A 22164-nucleotide genomic window follows, 5' to 3' on the forward strand; every position below is an offset into this window, starting at 1 on the left:
CTGGAGAAAGCTGAGGTTATCACTACAGAGATGTATCAGGATGGCATTTCACTATGGGGAGACAGGAAGGCACCATGAGCTACAAACCACAGGCCATACCCCTTATGTGGTTGAATTATATCACACACAATGCTGAAATGACAACTCCACATGCAAAAATACGTCCCCTTGACAAACCGAAGTCTTTAACTTGCAGCTGAAGTTGGAATATGAAAATCTGCATGTAAAATTTCCCAGCCCATCTTACAGTGATAGCTGGTTCTTCCATTTGTGTAAAATTTTATTAGAAACACGCACCGATGTTCCTCTGATGCTGCAGACAACACATGGCAAGAATGCACTGTAAGCCTAGCGAATGAGTTACTGGAAATAGAAGATATGTTTGGTAGCTCTGTATTCAAAATACTTTTATTTTTTAATAATTTGAAACTCAGCATATCTCTTAACCAAATAAGACCCAAATAAAGAATACCAAGAAAAAAAAAGTTATAAGTCAATTAACACTACTGGCTGTGAGACATCTCCAGACACTGCAGAAATATTTTAAAAAAAATCAGTAACGAGCAGAAAGACGTGTATGAGTCACTGGGTAAGTTTTGTATTATTTCCTTCACTAAATCCACCTTTCTAAGCTCAGACTGCTGCGACAGTCATGTGATAAACAGTATGTCTCACCATAAAATTTGAATTTTTTTTTAAAAAAAGTTATAAATAACTGACCATTCATAGCCCAATGACTGGCAGCCATCCAACCAAAAAGTAATTACGTGTGTGACAATGATGGTATTAAGGCCAATGCCATAGGATAGTTTCCAATTTTAAGGTTAAGTAAATCATGAACTGTACTTTTATGTATAAATACATCGGTTAAAGCATTCAGTTTGTCTGGAAATGGGCTAGATCAGTTTGGTGTTTTGTTTACCACTACAAAGTATTACCTTGGCTGAAAAGCACTGGTGTTTATGATAATCACAAACCAGTCACCATCACTAACAATTTTCAAACACTGATTTAAAAACTAAAATGTCCTTTTTTTTCCCCCCTTGAAATAGTAGCTTGCATGACAATTGCACACTGTGCACACAGCCACTGAAGTCCCAAAAGGAGGAGCTTGGGAAAGGAGAAATAAAAAGGAGCTGAAACAGTCTTTGAGGGAGCTGCCAATTCCTTGTCAAATGAAGCAGAGTCAGAAATACTCCAGCCCAGCTTCGTAATCCATCACCACAAACTGCAGCGCTTCCTCCTCAGATTAAAAAGACTGATTCAAAGCACTGGGGAAGGAAGTGCAAAAGGAAGTCAAAGTCAAGTCAATGCCATATCAGTTTGAGAACCCCAATGAAGATGTGTGCGTCATAGTAGAGCTGACAAGCACCAAACGTCTTTTCAGATGTACCCTGGAAACCAAAGCCTACCAGGTGAGGATCATATTCTATTAAACATTTTTTTTTTTTTTTAAAATCCCCACAGATATTGGCCACATTTCAGCATCCCATTCAAATGGGAAATTTGCCATGATATGTCTGAGCCTCACAAGAGTTGCTGATGTCACTGCATACATCATGCTGTTAAATATGTTATGAGATGCTTGCAAGATACCTTAGAATCATAGAATGGTTTAGGTTGGAAAGGACCTTGAAGATCATCGAGTTCCAACCCCCCTGCCATAGACAGGGACATACCTTCTGCTCCTAAGAAATCTGTTCCATCATCGTCTCCCCCCAGCCTTTAGATAAATAATCCTTCGGAGGAAGCATGTACTCCCACAGGTGGAGTTGGTAGCAGGCTCAAACAACTAAGTCCACCAATTAAAGAAAGTCAAGAGTCAAAGATGTAGAATTTCTCCCCCTTTTAAAGTTTACCTTTCTAAGGCCTTTATCCTATAGCAAGGTTTGAACACACTAGTATCTCCCTGCTACTGTGGGAGCAGCCCTGCAGATTGGATTTGGGAAACGGTAAGTCTGTTGCCATACTGCTAGAGAAAGATGAGCTTTCCACGTTGACAAACAGGAACAATGCATGTTGGTTTAAACCCATCTAAACAAGCAGATTTTCAGGAGCATTGAAAGACTTGTAAAGCCCAATTAGCAAATGCCAAGAGGCCAGAGATCCTCGAGTCCACAGATGCACTTGATAGATGGTTGTGGTAATATGAAAACCATTAACTAGTGCAATATTTACCAGGTTCTGATTTACAACCTGTGAAATAGCTCCTGTTGGACAAAGGAACCCCCTTGTGGAGACAAATATGGAAAATCAGGAGCTGACCATGAGCGTTCCAGTTTCTTAAAACTTGGGCACTAAAGGCTTGGTTCAAAACCTCACCAAGGAAGAAGCACTGAGGCCCTCCAGCCCAAAACCTCATTTCTCAGTGCAGGCTGCAGAAGGCTGAAGAGCACACAGCAATCCTGGCTGCTGGTACAGGGATCAAGCACACACAGGTCATCAAATACACAACTTTAGAGGTTTCTCTTCCAAAGGAGAAGGAAAAAATAAGATTCTCTTTTGTGAGCTGTCTAGAAGTAGTAAAACATTACTACAAAATAAAGCACATAAATCCCCCCAAACTAGAATATGGAATTTCAGAAAACAGCTGAACCCAAAATCGTTGGAAGAAAACCCAACAACTCTGTTTCAGAGAGCAAAAACCCACCAAGACTGCCTATTTTTGGGGGGGGCTCTTAAGTCTGGTTTGGTCCCTAAATGGGAAGTGAAAACTGATCTTAAAGTACAGAAGAAATAAAAATAAAAAAAATCAGAGCTGCTTTTTAAGGGATAGGACTGGCCAGCATAGGATCAGTTTTAGGGAAAAAAACACCCCATGATCCAGTTAAAAGGGAAGTAGTAGAGGAGGGGTAGGGTCCATAAGGAGGGTTTCACTTGCAAGTTTAGCTGAGCTTTTGTTCAGATTTCGCTTGTTTAAGCCACCCTGTAAATTCTGTTGGACCTCAGAACGAAGCAGTCCCACAAGGGAGACATTTAGTGGCAGAAACACCTTCAGAAAAGGCTGACAGCCTGCAATGTCTTTCTGCAGGACTGCTTTATTATTTCAGCCAGCAGTAAGCAGGTAGAGCAGAATTATACCGACAAGCGGAAATAAAAATTTGGGGTGCTACCAGAGTATTTTGACTGCATCTTTTCACTGCCAGTCACAGCATAATCCAAGCAGGGGAAACATAACCTCTTCATTTGACACACGGCTAATACAACGTCATACTTGAGCCTGCTATAAAGTCCTACTCCCATCTCTCCAAGCTACATGTGCGCACCAAAATTATATATTGTAGGATAATCAAATGTGAGAAACAAGATTGGTGGTACTGGAATGAGAAGCATCACTTATTAAATATTTTCTTGTATGGAGCTTGGAGTTCGATACGCATGCCTTTAATGACCATCTTCTCATTTTAGGAGGAATCTGAATTAAGAACGATGTGACGTTTTTATAGGCAAGAAATTAACAGAAGCCTCATCAGCCTCTGAGACAAGAGAATCTAAACTAAGGACCCAGCTACCGACCCTTTGCATCTTTTAAAGCAAGCAGGATTTATCCTCATTACAGGATGAAAACAGCGCTTGCTCTGCTTGGTAATGTCATCTTCGTACCACTCGTAGATAAACTAAACACTCACTGGAACAGGTGCCGAAAAAGACATGTTCTCACAGCCCGAAGGTTAAACTGGATTAATTCTGAAAACCTGAAAATTGATACACTGTAATTTAACATGTGCTCAACATGTGTGCTCAGCAGGAGCTGAAAATAAAATATCTTAAATATTATCAAACGTTACATCATTAAATATAAATTAGATGGAAACAGGGGAAAGCTAAAAATTGACTAGGAGTTCAGCTACTCTAAATGGCTAATACGTCCATTTTTCACCTGAAGCCCTCTCCAATACAGTTTTGCCATTAAGCAAAAACCTAAAGAAAGGTAATCAATTCCAACTAAAAAGCACTTCTCCTGGAATGACTGCACTTCAAACCCCTGGCTGGCTGCCAGCCCCCCCAGACAACAGCTATCAATGTTTCTGACTATCACAGGAGCACAAGGGGCCATGCATAATTGACTAGAAGATGGGCTAAAACTGTGCCCAATCAGTGTGTGATCAAAAACGCGTGGAATATTCAGCGCCACTTGATTACATGGAGGCACGTCCTTTCGCTCTCCTCATGAAATCTCTTCAAGGTCCAGAGTACTGTAATAAGATCATTACTGTCAAGCGGTACGAATCGCAGGCAATGAGTCTTGGGATAGGAAGTCATACTTCACAAGCTCCTCTGGTCTTTTTTTTTTTTTTCCTCTCCCCCCCTTTTTTTTTTTTGTATTTTACTGCGTGTTGAGGCAGCAAGGCGACGAGGTGACAGATAATGATCACATCACTGTGTGGCAACTAGAAAGGCACTTTTAAGAAAGAGCAGAGAGAAATCAGCTTAAGAGAAACTCAAACATTTTTTTGGGGGCTTTTTTTTCCCCTCAAAAATTAAATAGAATTAAACTGTGCAGTATTCTCCTTTCATGAATTGTGATCTAATGTCATTGAATTTAATCATTTGATAGATTTTCATATTATACCAAAGCCTATTACCTCACAGACAAATGGCCAATTTTCTCCATCTCATGCTCACAAAAGAAACCTTTATTAATCTCTTCTTTTTTTTTTTTTTTTGAGGGGGGGAAAGTGGTAAAAAATGTCAATGATGAGACCCGAGTTTTCTTTTTACCTACTCACGTTGCTGGAGTTGCACACTACATATAGTGCATAACATCCACCACAAGTAACCTATCTGTAAAGAGAAAGGTGGAGGGATTGAAAACAGGAGATTAAAGCACAGAGTATAAAACAAACATGCAGCAAGCTCACCACTGAAATCTCATGCACAGCACGTGTATCTGCAGTAGAGAGTTCAGATGGAAAGATACCAAATATCTGCTCACTGAATTTGACAGCTAATTTAAGGCAACTATGATTAAAACTTGGCAAAACAACACAGGTTTGAAATGACTGACTGGTCAGCATTTGGAACTAAAAAGAGGTCTACATCACTGTTACAGGGTTTTCTTGTAAATGCTTGACATTAGTACCACAGAGCATCAAAACTGCAATTGCTCCGGAGCCGCCTTTTTCAAATGGAGAAGGCATCTGTGACTGGACAAGAGCCTACTGCTTACAGCGAAGGAAAAGTCAACATAGTTAAGAACATCTACCTACATTTACAGCACCTACATCTACAGAAGATTAAATCCCATACCATAGCTCTGTCCTCCTGGCATTTCAGTATTAAGAGCACCACCCTCTTCTCATATTAGTTGGCCACCCTTTCAAACACATACTGTTCAGAGACTCCTCCTCAGGGCAAGATGACGATGTCCAGCTCCACAGTTCACAGCATGCCATGCTGCACTGACACAACTATCATGGGCTCTATCACCAAGCAAGAACTCAAGGTTCACAGCACTGACCACGGCACATGTTGCTGATATCGAGACTTGTGATCCAAGAAAGGTTGAAACATCACGCCCAGTTCACCCTGATGTACCCTTTGAAAACCACTGCATGAAGAGACTAACATCTATTAGCATACAGCAATGTGAAACAACACTTAAAACCATCAGTCTATCAATCTCAGCATTATAGGTACCTTTGGAAGAACCAAAATCACAGACGGAAAATAAGAGAAGAATCACCATCTCTTCAAAGAAAACAACTTGAAATTGCTCAGGCTTTTGCACTTTGTGCCCTTTTCTTAAAGAAAAAAATCTGGGGAGAAATATATACATATTCAACAACTTGTTTAGTGAAATTATTCATATGCACTATCACCTTCCTCAGTTTTGGTTTGGACCTGCTTTATAAGAGGTGTCACAAAATACCATGGGAAGGGCACAAGTATTTCTTGATCTATAGGTTGTTATTAAATCCTAAAGTCTAAGAAAGCTGCAAAAAAAATCCCACCAGCATTAAAAGGGAGGGGAGGAAGTATTTGGCTACAACTGAAAAAATGTGAAGAGTTTATCTGTGTGCAGTAAAACCAGCAAATTCCCCAAACCTGTAATGCCTACAAGGTACAAAAGAGTGTCAGACTCCTGATGCTGGGCAAATCCTGTGTATGCAGACTACTGAATTGGAATCAGCTGGAAATGTCATCTTCAGTCTCACTTCCCTGTAAGCAAGCAGCATTAGGCACACCTAAATTCACAAACTTTACCAAATGAGTCTTTCTACATCTCTCTTGCAGGATGCCATGTCTGGAATATCTTTATTGGACCACATTGGGAAGACAACCAGCAAAGCTGTTCATTTGGGAAAGATCATCACTTGTTTCACCTGGATTTAAACGCAGATGTGGTTTCACTGCCCACTGAGGTTCTTCAGACCTGGAGCAAGGGGGCTGATTACACAAGGAGTATTTTCTGACACTATGCTCAAGTTGGTTCTTAGCCCTAAGAATGCATTGAGTAGCAGCATATATTCTCCAGGGCTTACCCATAATTGACTAAAATGTAGAGTTCCGCAATTAAAAAAACCTACCAACTTGTTATTTCTACATTCTGTTCTGTGTGTACCTCTTGACGAAGAGTTCTTTTTAGCATGATGACAAAAGCATGTTTTATAACCCTGTTGAAGGACCCTGCACAAACCCTAAGGCAGATTAGACCTCTTGCCACACCCCCCCTTCAGTTCCAGCTTGGAGCTAAACATGGCAAACCTCCACAATCAAGCCACTGTCATTAATCTCATGTTACATATAATGAATGAATAAAAAAAAGCACACCTGTAATCAAGTGGAATCCCATCAACCCTCCCCTCAAAGCTGCCTTGTGCCTCCTAAGGCAAACAATTCAACAACGCATGCTGTACATAAGCAGAACATACAAAGAGCCACAACAGGTTGGGGCCTGAGGTCCACCTAGCCTCCTTGCTTTCATCAGCAACTAGTGCGAGATGCCTTCAAAAAGCAGAACAGCAACAGAGCAATATGTACCCTGATATATCTTCAACAACAGTCCATGGTTGGGGGACTTCCCAGGAGAGGTTGCAATCTTTATTTAAGAGACCTTCATGGATGATGATTCTTCATATTTGTCTAATCAAGTGCTTCTGTTGTAGCTGCTTAAGGTCTTCTGAAGGGAGTTACTTATGACTTCCACTCCTTCAAGGCAGCTTCTTGTGACCAAGGCGGCCAATGGCATCTTGGGGTGCATCAAGAAGTGTGGCCAGCAGGTCGAGGGAGGTTATCCTCCCCCTCTACTCTGCCCTGGTGAGGCCACATCTGGAGTACTGTGCCAAGTTCTGGGCTCCCCAGTTCAAGAAGGACAGGGAATTGCTGGAGAGGGTCCAGCAAAGTGCTACAAAGATGATTAGGGGGTTAGAACGTCTCTCTTATGAGGAAAGATTGAGGGACTTGGGTCTTTTTAGTCTAGAGAAAAGAGGACTGAGGGGGGATCTTATTAATGCTTATAAATACTTAAAGGGAGGGTGCCAGGGGATGGGACCAGTCTTTTTTCAGTGGTGCCCAGTGATAGGGCAAGAGGTAACGGGCACAAACTTGAATATAGGAAGTTCCATCTTAACATGAGGAGGAACTTCTTTACTTTGAGGGTGGCAGAGCACTGGAACAGGCTACCCAGAGAGGTGGTGGAGTCTCCCACTCTGGAGACATTCAAAACCCGCCTGAATGCCGTCCTGTGCAACTTGCTGCAGGTGACCCTGCTCTGGCAGGGGGGGTGGACTAGGTGATCTCCAGAGGTCCCTTCCAGCCCTGACCATTCTGTGATTCTGTGATTCTTCCCAATGTACCTCTGTAGCTCAGTTTCAATAAGCTGATGAGTCCAAGTACACAGAAAGCTGAGGACAAGGCATCCTTCAAAAACTAAGTCTTCCTTCTACACCAAAATAGCCTGTTCATTTAAATTCTGACACCTTGAGTCAAGAGTTCAGTTATGTGGGAACAGGAGAACAAAGTTACACTTAACACAATGACCTTATTTTAGTCTTTTCATTTGTTAAAGCTTTATAATACATAATAATCTCATTTTATTTTTAAGACATTTTATTGATTCATAATGAAATTACTCAGTCTTACGCTCTGGAAAAAACTGTCAGGAACTTTTAAAGTAGACACTCAAGTAACAAAACAGAACTCATTTCTCTAGCAAGGTTAATATCTTATAAGTACTTTTTGCCATCTTGTAAACATCATCTTGTGAACATTAGGAACCTTTTTCATAATCAGGGTCTCTGTCTTGGGCTGACAGAATAGTTCTATGGTTACTAATTACCTGAAGCCACTACAATGCTAAGGTGCCACTTGTTTTAACTCGATTATAGAGCTACTGAAAATTTCTTTTTCCAAAAAATCAGGCCAAATCACAGTGCAGCACTTGTACCATGGATACACAGCGTACCCTTCTGCAGTGCATTGAGCACTTAATGTACTTTTCATTACACTTTTAAGAGAAATGCAGGGGGAAAAAAAAAAAAGGTGTTATCTTTCTCTAGCTATCCAGAGGTGCCCGTGTGTACAACCACCACCAATTCATCCTGGGACTCATCCTTTCCAGAATCCCCTTTCCTGCTGACCACCACTGTGACACTTTTCCTTTCAACCAGGTAGGTGGAACCAGCAGCCTCTTCTGACCCTGAGCTAACAGTGGTTTTAAAGAGAAGAAGGAATCTTTCAACTTGTTTAGCCTGCAATGAAGTAGGTTAAAACAATAGATGAGCTTCACCTCCCTTGTCTTTCACTCCTCAGCATCAACATAAATGTCTTTCAGCAGCAAACCTTTCATGTCACATAGGCTGTGACGACTGAGGCTGAAGGTTTCCCAACAAGTGACCTTGGCCTCGGTTGAAAGTAAGTCTCTGAAGATTCGGTCTAGATTTTATTAATTTCTGCCCTCCTGTTTCTCAGGTGTACAGCAATCGGCCTGTACTGTATCTCCTACGAAGCAGTGAATGAAGTTACCGATGATCAGTGGAATTACAACCAAAGAGTGTTTTGACACTGAATAGGTGATAACCTCTGAGACACTTGCAGTACACTTAAATCAAAACAAGCATTTGGCATTACAGACAACAAATACGGTCACATACTGTTGATTTTTTTTTTTTAAGTTCTCACACAGACAAAAGAAAACACAGCTAGATATTTTGCTCATTTTTGTTTCATTGTAAACATTCACTAAGACCTGCTTCTTCTCTTTTTTTTTTTTTTAAAAGAAATTTTTACCCACCAAGCAACCAGAGCAGAGCATAGCTGGATCAAGCAAGGCCTACAACTCTTCCGAGATAACCCACAAAATAAGGATGCAGATACTTCTCAAACCATGCTTCTAAAATCTTACTAAAAGCAAGCCTGTTAAACTCCAGATTTAGTGACGATTAGCAAAGCAAAACTTGTTTTTTGTGTGCAATATGAAATTCTGCAAAATGGTAGTTGCTGAAATTTCTGAAAGGTTTCACGCGCAGGAGGACTACACAACCAACATTATGATATACATATTGTGTATGAAGAGAATTCAGGAGCAACCCTAAATTAATTACACACCTATTAAAAAAAAAAAACAAACAGCCTTCCTAGCTATCTGCTTACGCTGCAAATCCTTCCAGTTCCAAATAAATGCTTCTTTTTTTCATTCAACATTGCAGTCAAAATGCCACTTTTGTATCAATCACACTTTAAATACTGCTGGACATTTTTTAAAACTATGGAACATTTACTTTCTAAAACTTTGGACGCTTAAGAGACCAGAAGTAGAAACAAAACCTGCTCTCACTAAACCATCCATCACAGGATGTACAGAAATACTGCATGACAGATGGAAATACACTCCTCTTCTGTATGACAAAGGTCTGTATTTGGGTTTTTTGATATTTTATTTTTTTATTTTAGAGGGGAAAAAGCTTAAGATATCTCTTATCACTTTAAGGAGAGTATAACTACAAAAAAACCTGGGCATGGACATAATTAAGGAACAACTGATTTCTACTACAACTGGAATAACTGAGTTCTCTCCAGACTTTGTGTTATTGCTTTACTGCATGTGGGGAACCCCCTGCCCCAAGCGAGCGTGCTCAGCGCCACATGCATTGTGGCAGCAGCAGCATCCCAGCACAGGCTACACGCACAGGCAGGGTGCTGGGATAGGCTTTGCAGCCAGCATGGGGCTAGACTGATGAACAGCTTCTAAATGACCTAGCTTAAATTAACTCCGATACATCCACACATTGGCCACAGGAATACGATGAAAACTTTTCCCTAATGCTTTATTTCATTTCCACATGTTCACCCATCTCACAGTATCAAAAACCTGTCTTCTAACTGAAAAACAAAAAACACTTTTCCAAGAATGCCTCCATATCTACTCCTACTACATAGCCAGTTGTAATTAATGATAGTTGATTTATAGGGACAAGGTAAAATAACGAGAATGACAAGATTACCAGGAATAACTTTTGTGGAGTTCCTACATGGGCAACATCTATTTGCCTCTACAGCCACAGTAATCTTAATTAACCCGTAACAGACTGGAAAGAGCTTTAACTTGAAGAAGTTTTGGTGGCAGCTTAGCTCTGTGCGTTACTTCAAGCAACACAACCCATACAGGGACCTTGACATCTAATAGATTTGATTCCAAAGGTTACAAACTCTTTAATAGGGGAGTAGTTTTGCCCTTGCTGCAGCTGCAGGTCAAGATATTAGATTTCACATCTTCCTTGTGCAGAAAAGGGAATGACAATGCTGCGACTTTTTATGCTGGAAAGGTTTCTGAACACGCTGTCCTCTGACAATGTCAGAAGGTTTCTTCCAGACCACAAAAAGGAAAAAAAAAAAAAAAAGAGCCAACTAAGAATACATTTCTCCATCATGGTGCTTAATTCAATGCATTGTAAATAAGTATTAGCATTAACAATGTCAAGTCCATCTGTCAAACAAAGAATCTACTCTCCCACAAACACTATCGCTCATTGCTTGCATGTTTCATTGAACAGGCCTCAGACGTGTTTCCACTAAATTTCCAAAATCCCCAATTCACTTTTTTTGTTTTTATACATGGTTAGAGAAATTTCATTTTTTTTTAGTTCAGTCTGGCCATAGCACACTTACTAGAACTACGCACCTAAGGAAATATATGTTAAAATTGTCTGGAGAAGACCATGCACAAAGCTTGTATGTGCATGCTGTGTACAAGCACGTTTAAAATCACTTCAGTATATAATGCCAACAGGTAAATCAGGGGCACACTGGAGAGATTAGACTAAGGAAAGCCTAGGGTAAGAAGCTGCAGGTAAAACGCACACGTTTTTTTCCATGCATCACATACTGCACATTCAGTTAACAGCTGTACTGATTCCAATTTATACAAAATATCAAATTTTCAGGTATCATACACATTCCAGATTCTGATACCAAGAACTGCATTTCCCTAACTGGCTTTGTCATTCTGGATTTGGGATGGCTGAAAAGGGCCAAGAAGTCTCAGGAATAAACCGGCAGCTCCCTTAGCCTTTTGCACATTGTCCCACCCTCCTGGACTCAAGTCCCCACGCAGCTGAGAAACCAGATGAAAGCAGCGAAATTTTTGCTTATTGCTAAAAGTACAAATGAGATGTCTGACTACACCCTGTTTTTCCATCCACAGAAAACAAGTTAACATATTTTAATTTTAAACTTAACTATAGCTCATCTTCAATGCTCCCTAAGATTCGGAACAGAAGAATTACTTCTGTCATAAAACACGCACGTGAAGAACAAAAGCTTTTGAAATACCTTTACCAGTTCATCCCAGGAAAATAAAAAAAACCCAAACAACCAATTTCTCAGTAAACTGGGGTTCATCCTTAGCTACGAGGCAGAAAGTGTACACCTAGAGTTGGGTCTAGACTGCACAGATCAGAAAAGCAGAGGGAAAAGCAATTACTTTACAAGGGTCAGAGAACAAATATCTTTGTAGTAAGAAAACAGTCCTGAAAAGTAAGATAAAAGGTCCTTCCTCATCCTTCAAAAGTTCTTCAGAAATCAGTGATGAAGAAGAAGGTAGAACACAGCAGCAAAAACAGAGTTTGGAAAGTCTACCAAGTCGCTAACCACATTCATTACTCTCCCAGCAATTCCTGTTTCTCAGCTCCACCTGCATGAATGGGAACACAGAGCTAGGCGTGTTTTGCCTATGCTGCTGAGAGAGAAGATAAATTAACAGTGCTCTGCCTGCAGCTGCCTTGCATCTCTCTGACCAAAGGAGCCGATTCACCCATCTACCTGGACACAGTCAGGCCAGCCCTACAGGAGACAGCAGCATTGGCCCATTGGCCAGGGCTCTTAGTCAATGAAACACTTGCAGAGCACGGATGATCTAGATTTGATGCTGAAAGACAGCCATACCTTGAGCTTTCTATAGCTCCTAAAATCTCAGAGATGGATTGAGGGCAGGAAGGTTAAAGCTGGCATAGCCATGAAGTTTTAAAACTGTCTAACAAGAGTAAGAAAAATAAACACTGTGAAAGGTCTTTCTGCGAAGAGTATTTCCAAGAAAGCTTTTTAATTTTTCTACTTGTTCTCGAGCTGAAAAACCTTCCTATTATCACTAGTTGTTCCACTAACTGCAGCAGCACAAGGGTACCAAAACAGACTGGGCTCTGAGCAGCTATTCCTCTCTTTGAAACACAGCACCGTATAATCCTGCTCTGAGCAAGTTTAGACAGCATGGTGGGAAAAACACTGCTGGTTGCTGGCACCTTGCCTAATGTCAGTATTCCTGCTGTTACAGTAAGAAACTTTTTCAGTGACAAGTTCTGTACAGAGAACTAAAAAACTTCTCTTTGGGTTTCACTGCACTGGAAGAATTTCATAAGAATCTGATTTTCCAAAATAGGAATTGAATTATAATTTTCATCCAACTGCAGCACAGTTGCTTTAGTATTTTTGTTGCTGCAACCATTGCCTCAGAAAACCCATAGAAAGATAAACCAAGTAAGATGAAAGAATCAATCCCAGAAAGAGAGGGCTGTGCATGTGCAGATAGTGTGGAGAAAGAAGAATCAGCATGACCTTTATGGAAGGGCATAGAAGAGATGAGCATCAGTCCTTGGAATTAGTGAATCACCCTGGGCTCACTAGTGTCCATCATTGTGATATCTGAATACTTGGGCAGAGGTCACTGATCAAAGCAGGCACATTCAAGGAGGAAAAAAAAAAGACAGCAAAGTGCAGTAAAAATGCTAGAGTTTGCTGAAGACCAGATTTAAATCTCATTGAACACCTAAGCTTTGCTACAGACAAAAATGAAGGAACCCAGAATTTCTGTGTGAAAGCTGACACTTGAAATGTGCCTGGACCTGGACTGGAGGCGTTATAAAATCCAGAATTACCTAAATCATTTAACTCTGATCCATTGTAACTGTTTGAGAATAGCTACTGCAGAAGGAACCTCCTCCTCCTTTTCACAGTGAGCTTGGGATTTCCAGAAGGAAGGAAGATAAGGTTCTCCCACAATTATCACCACCATCTTCTGTAGCCCATTTTCAGCAGGTCACCTGCGGTATCTCAAACACTTGATCGAAGTTGACAAGGCAAAGCATGCATCTCTCAGAACATCTTCCTTTTACTGTTTAATTTGGATTTGTGGTCTTCAAAACTGCAGTAATCCTCTGAGGGTTTAGATCTATGCTTATGGCAAGTGTGGAGGAAGAAAAATCAAAAAGGACATCTTTTAGGTCATTGGACAGATTTGTAGCCAAGTGCTGAGGAACAAGGAAATAAGCCTTTTCCTGAGGAAAGGCTGAATTATTGAACTGAAAACTGCTTTGAATTGCAAGACAGATATAAAAATGCTACGCTTAACTACTTGGAGAAAAACCCGTAACAGCCTGAAGCATCTCAGACACACGCCCCACTAGCAGCAGACTGGCTTGTGACATAGTTTGTCCCAGGATTGAAGTTATTCCCATCATTCAGCATAACAGCAAGCTCGGAGACGTGAACACTACCTGTCTGGTCAACCATGCATGCTTTATGCATACCAAACGTAACTTCTGGCTTGCACCAACACAAATACCAGAAATCACAGACAAAGGTTGCAAGTGCCCACGTACCAGGATTTGGAAAAGCAACCCTCAGCCTTTGTTAGTCTTTTTAGAAAGTAATTAATAAGAGCCTGCAATCACTATTACTTTTTATAAGATGCCATTCTTCTAAAGGGCAGGGAACTCAAGCACGCTTCATTGCTTTCTCCTTCAGCTACTGCTGACAGACGAGGTTCACTCTCCTAACTGTCAGTCACCTCCTCCCAACCTTGCTAAGGATTCAAGGGCCAGTAAGATTAGTTGTCTGCTAAAGGATGTCCAGAGTTCCTCTCTCACATGGCAAGAATGCTGTGTAGAAAGTGGCAATTTTATTTTTGTGACCAATCACTGCTTTTTACTGGCTTTAAAAGAGAAGTTATAAAGAATTTAACAACCACCGTGGGCCACCCAAGAGTGTGAGCTCCAAGCCAGAAAAGAGTGCCCATCTCAGAAGATGTGTAAGAAGAGGCAGGTCAAAAAAAGCTGATGGGCTAATGTAGAGACACAAAGACTGTAAAAGCAAGTGTTGGCACTCACTACTACTTTTGAGGCTTACTGTATTATGTCGTTGCTTCTTGTCAGTCAGTTCTTGCCCTTCTGGAAGCATATTTATCCCATTTATATGAGGGGACAATTTTCTTGGATTTCAGACTAGCATGTTATGATGCTGGAAGACAAGGAGAAGATCAAGACAAAGCAGAGAAAGATGAAGGAGCAAATACTCCCCGCTCCAATCAGAACAGGGATTTTAGGGGCAAGATACACAAAACTGCAGATCCCCCATTGCTTGCTATGGGTCAGAAGTCTGCGCCTGCAGACCAGGACCACACAGGCTCCAGCTCCAGTGACTTGTGAAAATAATCTCCCCAGGAGAAAGAAAACATACACGTATTAACCACTTAGAAAGAGATTTTCAAAGGCTCTTGATATCCAGCTGGTCTTGATTCATATTGACTTCAACAAAATAATCTTGGACCAATGGTGAGCAGTCTGAAAAATCCCCTCTATAACTTGCCATTGAGGTATGAAAATAAGTGGTGTAAAAGGGATTGTTAAAAAAAAAAAAGATGACAAATTAAAAATGAAAGGTTAAAATAAAATTTGGCTTCAGGCCATAAACTAGGGGGAAACTAACAGTAAAGACAGTTAAATGACTGGAAAGAGAACGCAACAGGAGCTATTATGAAAAAAAAGCTGATAGCTTTTAAGAAAGGATTTGTATAGATAGCTGGGGAAATAAATTCCGTATGTGATAGAAGTGCAATTGAGAAATTAAATAAATGGAAAATAAGGATGACTAAGTAGTAGTTAACATGCCCCTTCTCAGTTGTATACTATTATCACATCTATTTTTAATGTCTCTTCAGCTGTCTGCAATTGTCATGTTTTTTTTCAGAACTTGTTCCAACGCTCTTTGATACTGAATTAGCTGTTTTTCACTCTCCAATGCTTACAACCGCATCTTTTTCTTACTCAACACTCCCCTTCTCCAACAATGTTATTCCATTGTCTCCGTTTTTCATCTCTTCTTATATGTTGACTCCCCAGTTTCTGAGCCTTCCAACTACCCTTGTTCGTCTTTTTTCTGGAGCTCTTTTGGTTGAATCATAGCATGTTTCTTTTCTTCTTTTCTAAAGATATAAGCATGTTTTATATCATATCTGGCTACTGTACACATTGTTACCCCTTCAGAAGGGCATTGAACAGCTATAGCAGTGTTCGTGTTGGAAAGAGTAAGCTAAACGAAGGGAAAAAAGAAGTTCTTTATGGCTTTTGCTTTCTGGTTCTTAAAAAAGAACCCAAACATTTAAACTCTCCCCTTTTCCTTTTTATCGTCAAATAACACAATCTTTCCATGAGCAGCTGAATATTCAAACAATAACAGGCATCAGAAGCATTCGCGATTCTAGAACTCAGGATGTGTCTAAGGAGAAGTGATAACATGAGATTTAATAATACTGAAAAAATACAAAAGTTCTAATGTGATGTATGGGCTACTGAGGGAACCTGACTTTTTCTTTCTTTTTAACCTTACAAGTATGCCTATTCCTTAACTTTATAGACAATGATGCTCCATATTAACCTGGGGGCACTTTTTTATTTATTAAAAAAAAAATCAGTTCCAAACACGTTTCAGACAATCGAATTCACCATTGTGTGATGCCTTCGATCATTCATCTTCATCGTTAAAAGTTCAGTCTTTAATTTCTCTACTTTAGTACAATTCTCTTTATCTTCTGTAGGCAAAGCCAATGGTGTAGTTGAATTGTAATTAACGATGCTCTTTGGAACCTTACTTTCAAAATTCAGGCTTCCACCACAGAATAAGCTTACCTTCAGCTGTGCCCGAGATACCATCAGCTTTGAAATTGCTCGTGCTTTTCTTCCTGCGGTGTTTCTTTCTGTTGGCATGAGGTGAAGGAGGTGGATCGAGTTTGGGGCTCGTCGTACTGGATATACTTGGGCTTGAACACACAGAATCTCCTAATCCAGTATCTGCAGTTTGGCGGGAGGGGAAGGAAGGAAAAATAAAAATACTGCATAATTTAAATTAATGATTGCTGGAATCCAAGATACAACCCACTACTGTCTGTTAAGAAGCTGACTTCTTGAGCTCATCGACTTTCAAAGGCTACAGGAGAGCTTCCTAACAATATGCATTACTTTTTTGAAAAAGTACAAAAAAAGCAACTTGGCTGAAGTTCTGATTCAAGTCCAATTAAATCAACAGGACTCTGCATCGATTTTAGAAGCAGGCCATCTTGAATGCACTTTATTACTTGCAATTGCTGCTTCTTACAAAGATCTTACTGATCCTCGGATTGACTCATGTAATGCTAAGATATTTTAATATGTAATGGAACAGAGATACCCCGACTTTGTCTGAATCCTATTGGCTTTCCTTAATACAAGAGACAGACACACATAGAAAAGGTGGTGATGGCAATAAAGGTGGGAAAACAAGGTAACAAATATATGCCTGGTACAATTAATATTGTGTGATAAAGGGTCACTTACTAGCTGCTCCCCATGAAAAAATAAATAATCCCGTTTCATGTGTTTTGTTTCCCACTGTAGTAGCTATGCTAGCATAACATGCAACAATTTTAAGAACTGATGGCAGAGTCATTTTCTACCCTCTCCCACCAATTAGCTCACTCAACCAAATCAAAATTAAAGGTCGATGACACCCCTCTCTCATAAGCAGAGACCCACAGTCTATTCCCGGTCCACGTAATGGCTGGTAATACATGAATTTCTTCTCTTTGAGTAGTTCTTCTCTTTTTCAGTCAAGAAATATCTGACCAATATTTAAGAAAAGTTTAGCAATGAGGATGTATTTGAAATTTCACTGTCCATCTGGGTCCTTTCACATAGCAAACACTCAAGTAACCTTAATCCAGTATTTTTCCCCAAGGTTGGTAATATGATTTTAGTTTAATTGCAACCCATCTTTTAGTTATGATTAGTGCTAAATGCATTTCTGTTTTGTTTGTTTGGTTTTGATTGTAAAATTTAACATAACATCTTACACTTTACTTGAAGTGCTTGCTATCGTGTAAAGTAAAGCTGTTTCCAGAACCTTGGTTAGATACTGAATTGCACTTAAGATCAATTAATATGTTAGAAAAATATAAAGCCAAAGGCTACGTAAAAAGTAGCTTTTGATTTTTTGAGTAGTTAAATCCCCATAAAACTGCCTATTTGACAAACAAACCCTTATTTGGTTTTTTTGTTTGTTTGTTTTTTGTTTTTTTTCCCCTTATAAAGTTTACTTACTAATTACCTGCTAAGCACAGTTGTGCTCAAAGTTATTAGTGGGGGATAAATTATGTAGCTAATTGCCTGGCAATAAAGACCAAATCAAACATGAGCTTTATATTAAGGATGTTTGTTTTTTTCCCTGTGTCCACTCTTTTGAAAGCAATCATCAAACATTTAACCACAAATGTAATAACAGAAATGTATTTATTGTATATCTGTGTAGGAGATTTTAAGTATTTGACCCAGGAATGCTCAAAGTGGCTATCCTGCAAGGGTTTGCTGTCTCTCCAGGTGAAGAGGAAAGCAAACCCTGGAGAGAATCCACGGCAGTGCTCAGCACACTCTTGGCAAAGGGGACACAGGTAGCTTTGGCTCCCTTGACACTGACAGAAGAGAAGATGCCAAAGAGGATGCCAGCAGTACAGAGGCATGGCCAAGGATGCAAGTTGGTTACTGATAGCCCTAAATATTTACCTCCAGTTTGAGACTTAAGAAGGTTTGCTACGTCAGGTGCTTAAAAAGAAGAAGAAAAAAAAAAAAAAACAAACCCACAAACCCCCCCTCCTTTGCAGCAATGACATGAAAATTGCCATGCTGAGACAGGCCATCCATAGAGCCAGGCACTGGCAAGGCAGGGGCCTGGTGGTGGCAGCAAGGTCTGCCACGGAGCACCAAAAACGCACCTAACTGACTTTTGTTTGCTTGCGAAAATCTAGAAAATTCATAAATATAATGGAAAAAAAATCCCAGAGAGCACACCAGCCAGGAAGGCTTGCACACATCTAATGCAATTCCTCAAGATGTTTCACTTTTTCGCCTCAGAAAATATGAGGCAAGTGGCACACAGACAGGCCTCATCCTCAGCTTTCACTTTAGAAAGAATTATCCTATTTTACTCAAGGGGAGAAAAAAAAAAATCCAGGAAAAAACTGCTCTAGCACCCTCTCCCATGCCTCTCAAAAAGCTTGTTTCCAAATATTCGTGATGCTGAGAAGTGTGCTGAAGCGCTCCGGTCCCCGAGGCAGGCGTACAAGGGCTGCATTTATTGCCATGTGCGACTCCAGCATCAACCACAGTGCCCCGGACTCGCAAAATGGTGAAGAAATCACACCCTGATGCAAAACCACAGAATATATTTTTCCAGAGAGATCCTTGTTAAAAAAGGTTAAGATAGATCTGTATGCTGACTGTGGCTTAGTCTAATTTCTAGGCTATAAATTGCACCAACAAAACCTGCTCATGAGCTCTGAAAAATGAGGAACGTACAGTTCGACTACTCACGTCGGAGAGCTGAAGAATTAACCTCCCTATGGTAACTCCTCGTGATCCGCAGCCCTTTCCAGGTAATAACCTGCTGTCCTTGCGTCAAACGGCTCTGAAGCGAAGAGCCCGCAGCTTTCCCTCCCCCTCAACCAGAAAAGAAACGTGAGTTGCTCGTAAACGGGTACGGAGCTGATATTGTTGTATTAATGCCCTGTATTCCCAGTTTCGGAGACCACCCTTTGAAGATGGAAGTTATTTAACATTCTCCCGGTTTAAAATATGAGCAATCAAAAGGCGCTTGGCTTACACGCTGTGCTTTCCCATTTCCCACTACTTCTCTTGCCTGACAAGGTATTCTTCAAATTGAAAAGAGGGCTCCTGAAAGCCCGGCTTCGGAAAACTGTAAATGAGTTCAGGCTTCAGCCCACTGAATGCAATTTCATACTCCTGACTGAATACAAATAATGCATTTTATTTTGTATCAATTACCACGCCTGAGAACAGACGACCACTGCTGGCACTATTAAATATATAAAAAAAAAAAAAAAAAGGCAAAGGAAAAGGCATGCCAAATTAAAAAAGCAAGCGCCTCATTACTCCACATCTAAACCAGCTTTGACAGAGGCACTGGAACTCATAAGATGCGTTTCACTGGGTTGGGATGGGCTGTTTTGCAGCCATCCCGCGCATTCAATGTCAGCCATTAGTTCTTCCCAATCGGGCATCAATGTTCAACGCACACCCGAAAAAATATATAATACTAGTAATAATAATAACAATCTGCAGTCTCTCCGAGCTTCAATACTTGAAGTATGAGTCAAAGAAGCAGTTTCACTTTTCACTCGGGAAGCTGACAAGCATGACTAGAGGGGGAATAAAATAACATTCAGTTCGCATAAATATCAAGCGGGCTGCTTGAGACTGATGGGCCAGGAATGTATTCTTAGCCATCATTCTGGCAGACAGGCCCAAGGACACTCATAACTTATTTTACAATCATTTAGTTTCAGCTCAAGTGGAAAACGTGACAACTTATCTCTGCTGACAAGATGCCATATCGAACCTTACAATTAACTCTCCCACGATTATCTGCCCAGCCCATCATTAGCTTTGCAGTTTTTGATTGACGGTACAGGCAGCTTTCCTTGATGATGGTCATCATTTGCAGGGTGTATATCTATATTATACAACATTCAGGGCAAAACTCTCCCCTTGCCATGCAGTTGGGGTTGTCCCGACTAGCGCATCCTCTGTTCTACAACTGCTGGGCCACGTTTCTAAGTGATGTACACAGCAATATGCTGCTGAAAAATGTCATCTTCTCCTCCAAAACAGAGCATCACTGTGCTCCAGCCTACGCCTGCTGCCGACTGCAATGTACAGAAGAGAGCTAGACACGTCCATGCCCTCTCCCAGCAAACAGTCAGCCTTCCTCCCTGGCCTCTCTCCCCAGAGTAATTATTAACTCCGCTCAGCTGTAAGCGAGAGCTGACACAAGCCATGTCCTTGCAGTTTACCTCTGCATGCTCACGATGCGTTAAGGAAGATGCCATGAACTTCACATGCATGTTGGATACTTCCTGTACCGATGAGAAAACATGTTTCTCATTGAAAGCTGAGTTTCTAGTTTTGCAGGGTCCTGAAATAATGCCAAGCTTATACCAAGGGACAGGGGAACTTCTATGCAAACCAGTATGACGCAGTACAGGCACCCACTCCAGAAAGTAGTAATAGTCAATTCAGAGTATATTGAGGGTAAGTTTACACTTATGCAAGTTATTTGAGGCCATTTAAAAATACACAGTAGCTCACTCCATGCTCAGGAGCAACAAGAGATACTTGGTAACCAAACCCTTTAAGTTACCAAGAGATGGGATATTAAAAAAACCCACAATCACTCTGCTGTTAAAGCAGTGATATTTCTCTGTAGGTGCATGACACATAGGGTAAGACAAAGGTTCTGCTTGTTCAAGTCTGACCCTCATTTGCTAGAAATTACAAAACAAACAAAAAAGCACCAATGTACCTTTTATTCCAGAAAGCAAGTCCCATGTCTGCCTCTCCCCTAGATGCATTTTGTAATTACAGTCACAATAGAAATTCCTTTCAATTATGACAAATTCTGGCAGTAGAAACGAGAGGTGGAAAGGAAGAAGTATGGTGTCTACAACTACAACTCAGAATTACGAGACAGAACATTAAATGAAAAAAGAAACCAACCAATCCTTCTCAGAAGAATCTCAAGGGTTGTGCTGTTGTACTGCACTTTATTTGCCATTTGAAACACTTATGTTTGATATCCTCTCACAGTATTATATGATGTTTGTAAAACCTAACATTCTGCACAAGTCCCACTTCTTATCTCTTTAAAGGTTTATTATTTGGAAGCTGCATGCGCTCCAGACATGGATCTCAAAGATGACTCCATCTGTGCCCTCTACGGACATCATGAGAGCCCTCCTGGATTTGAAAAGGGTAAGAAATCCAACTCAAACCCGGCCTGTGTTTCCTCGGTGCCCCTAGCACAGGACACAACTGACTTGCATCCCAAACTCCCAAGTGTCTGAGATTTGGATTGAAGCCACTTCTCCTTCACCACTTGCAGCGCCTGCACAGCAGAGCTGCAGAAGATACCAACACAGGAATCGAGGAAGCGAAAAAACTGAGGAACAACGAGCAGGTACGAGTGCCCCAGGCCAGAGTTAAAAGGGCTGGGGGTGCAAAAAGCATGAGGAAAGGAGGCAACATATAAGGTACTGGAATAGCACAGCACAAAGACTGAGACACAAAAATCTGAGAGCGGAGCTTCAGCTTTGGCCCACGGTTCCTATTCTCTCTCATACACACACAACCCTCTCTCCTGTATAACCATGTGCAGCGGAAACAAGGATATTCTGACCTCTTCTATCTTTGTGTCTTTTGATTTATTTCATATTTTTGTCAAATCACCTATTTACAAAAACTTGAAACAAACTCAACAGGTGACGCTATTCTCCACAGACCAAAGTCGAGCTTGATCTGGTTTACATTTTTCTTGCATCTTCTTGTTAAAATTTTCCAACAGGCTTTCAAA

At 40.7% G+C, this 22164-nt stretch overlaps 1 protein-coding gene across 3 annotated transcripts in view; it reads right to left on the minus strand.

The window, feature by feature from the left end:
- Positions 1 to 22164, minus strand: part of AGAP1 (ArfGAP with GTPase domain, ankyrin repeat and PH domain 1) — a 384460-nt gene that overhangs the window by 78633 nt on the left and 283663 nt on the right. For all 3 annotated transcript variants that reach the window (XM_082483168.1, XM_082483167.1, XM_082483166.1), the window contains one exon: positions 16398 to 16559. In XM_082483168.1, coding sequence (XP_082339294.1) covers positions 16398 to 16559 — 162 coding nt within the window. The remainder of the gene's footprint in view (positions 1 to 16397; positions 16560 to 22164) is intronic.

Source organism: Vanellus vanellus (assembly GCF_965231255.1).
Source record: "Vanellus vanellus genome assembly, chromosome: 5".
In the NCBI taxonomy this organism is placed as follows: Eukaryota; Metazoa; Chordata; class Aves; order Charadriiformes; family Charadriidae; genus Vanellus; species Vanellus vanellus.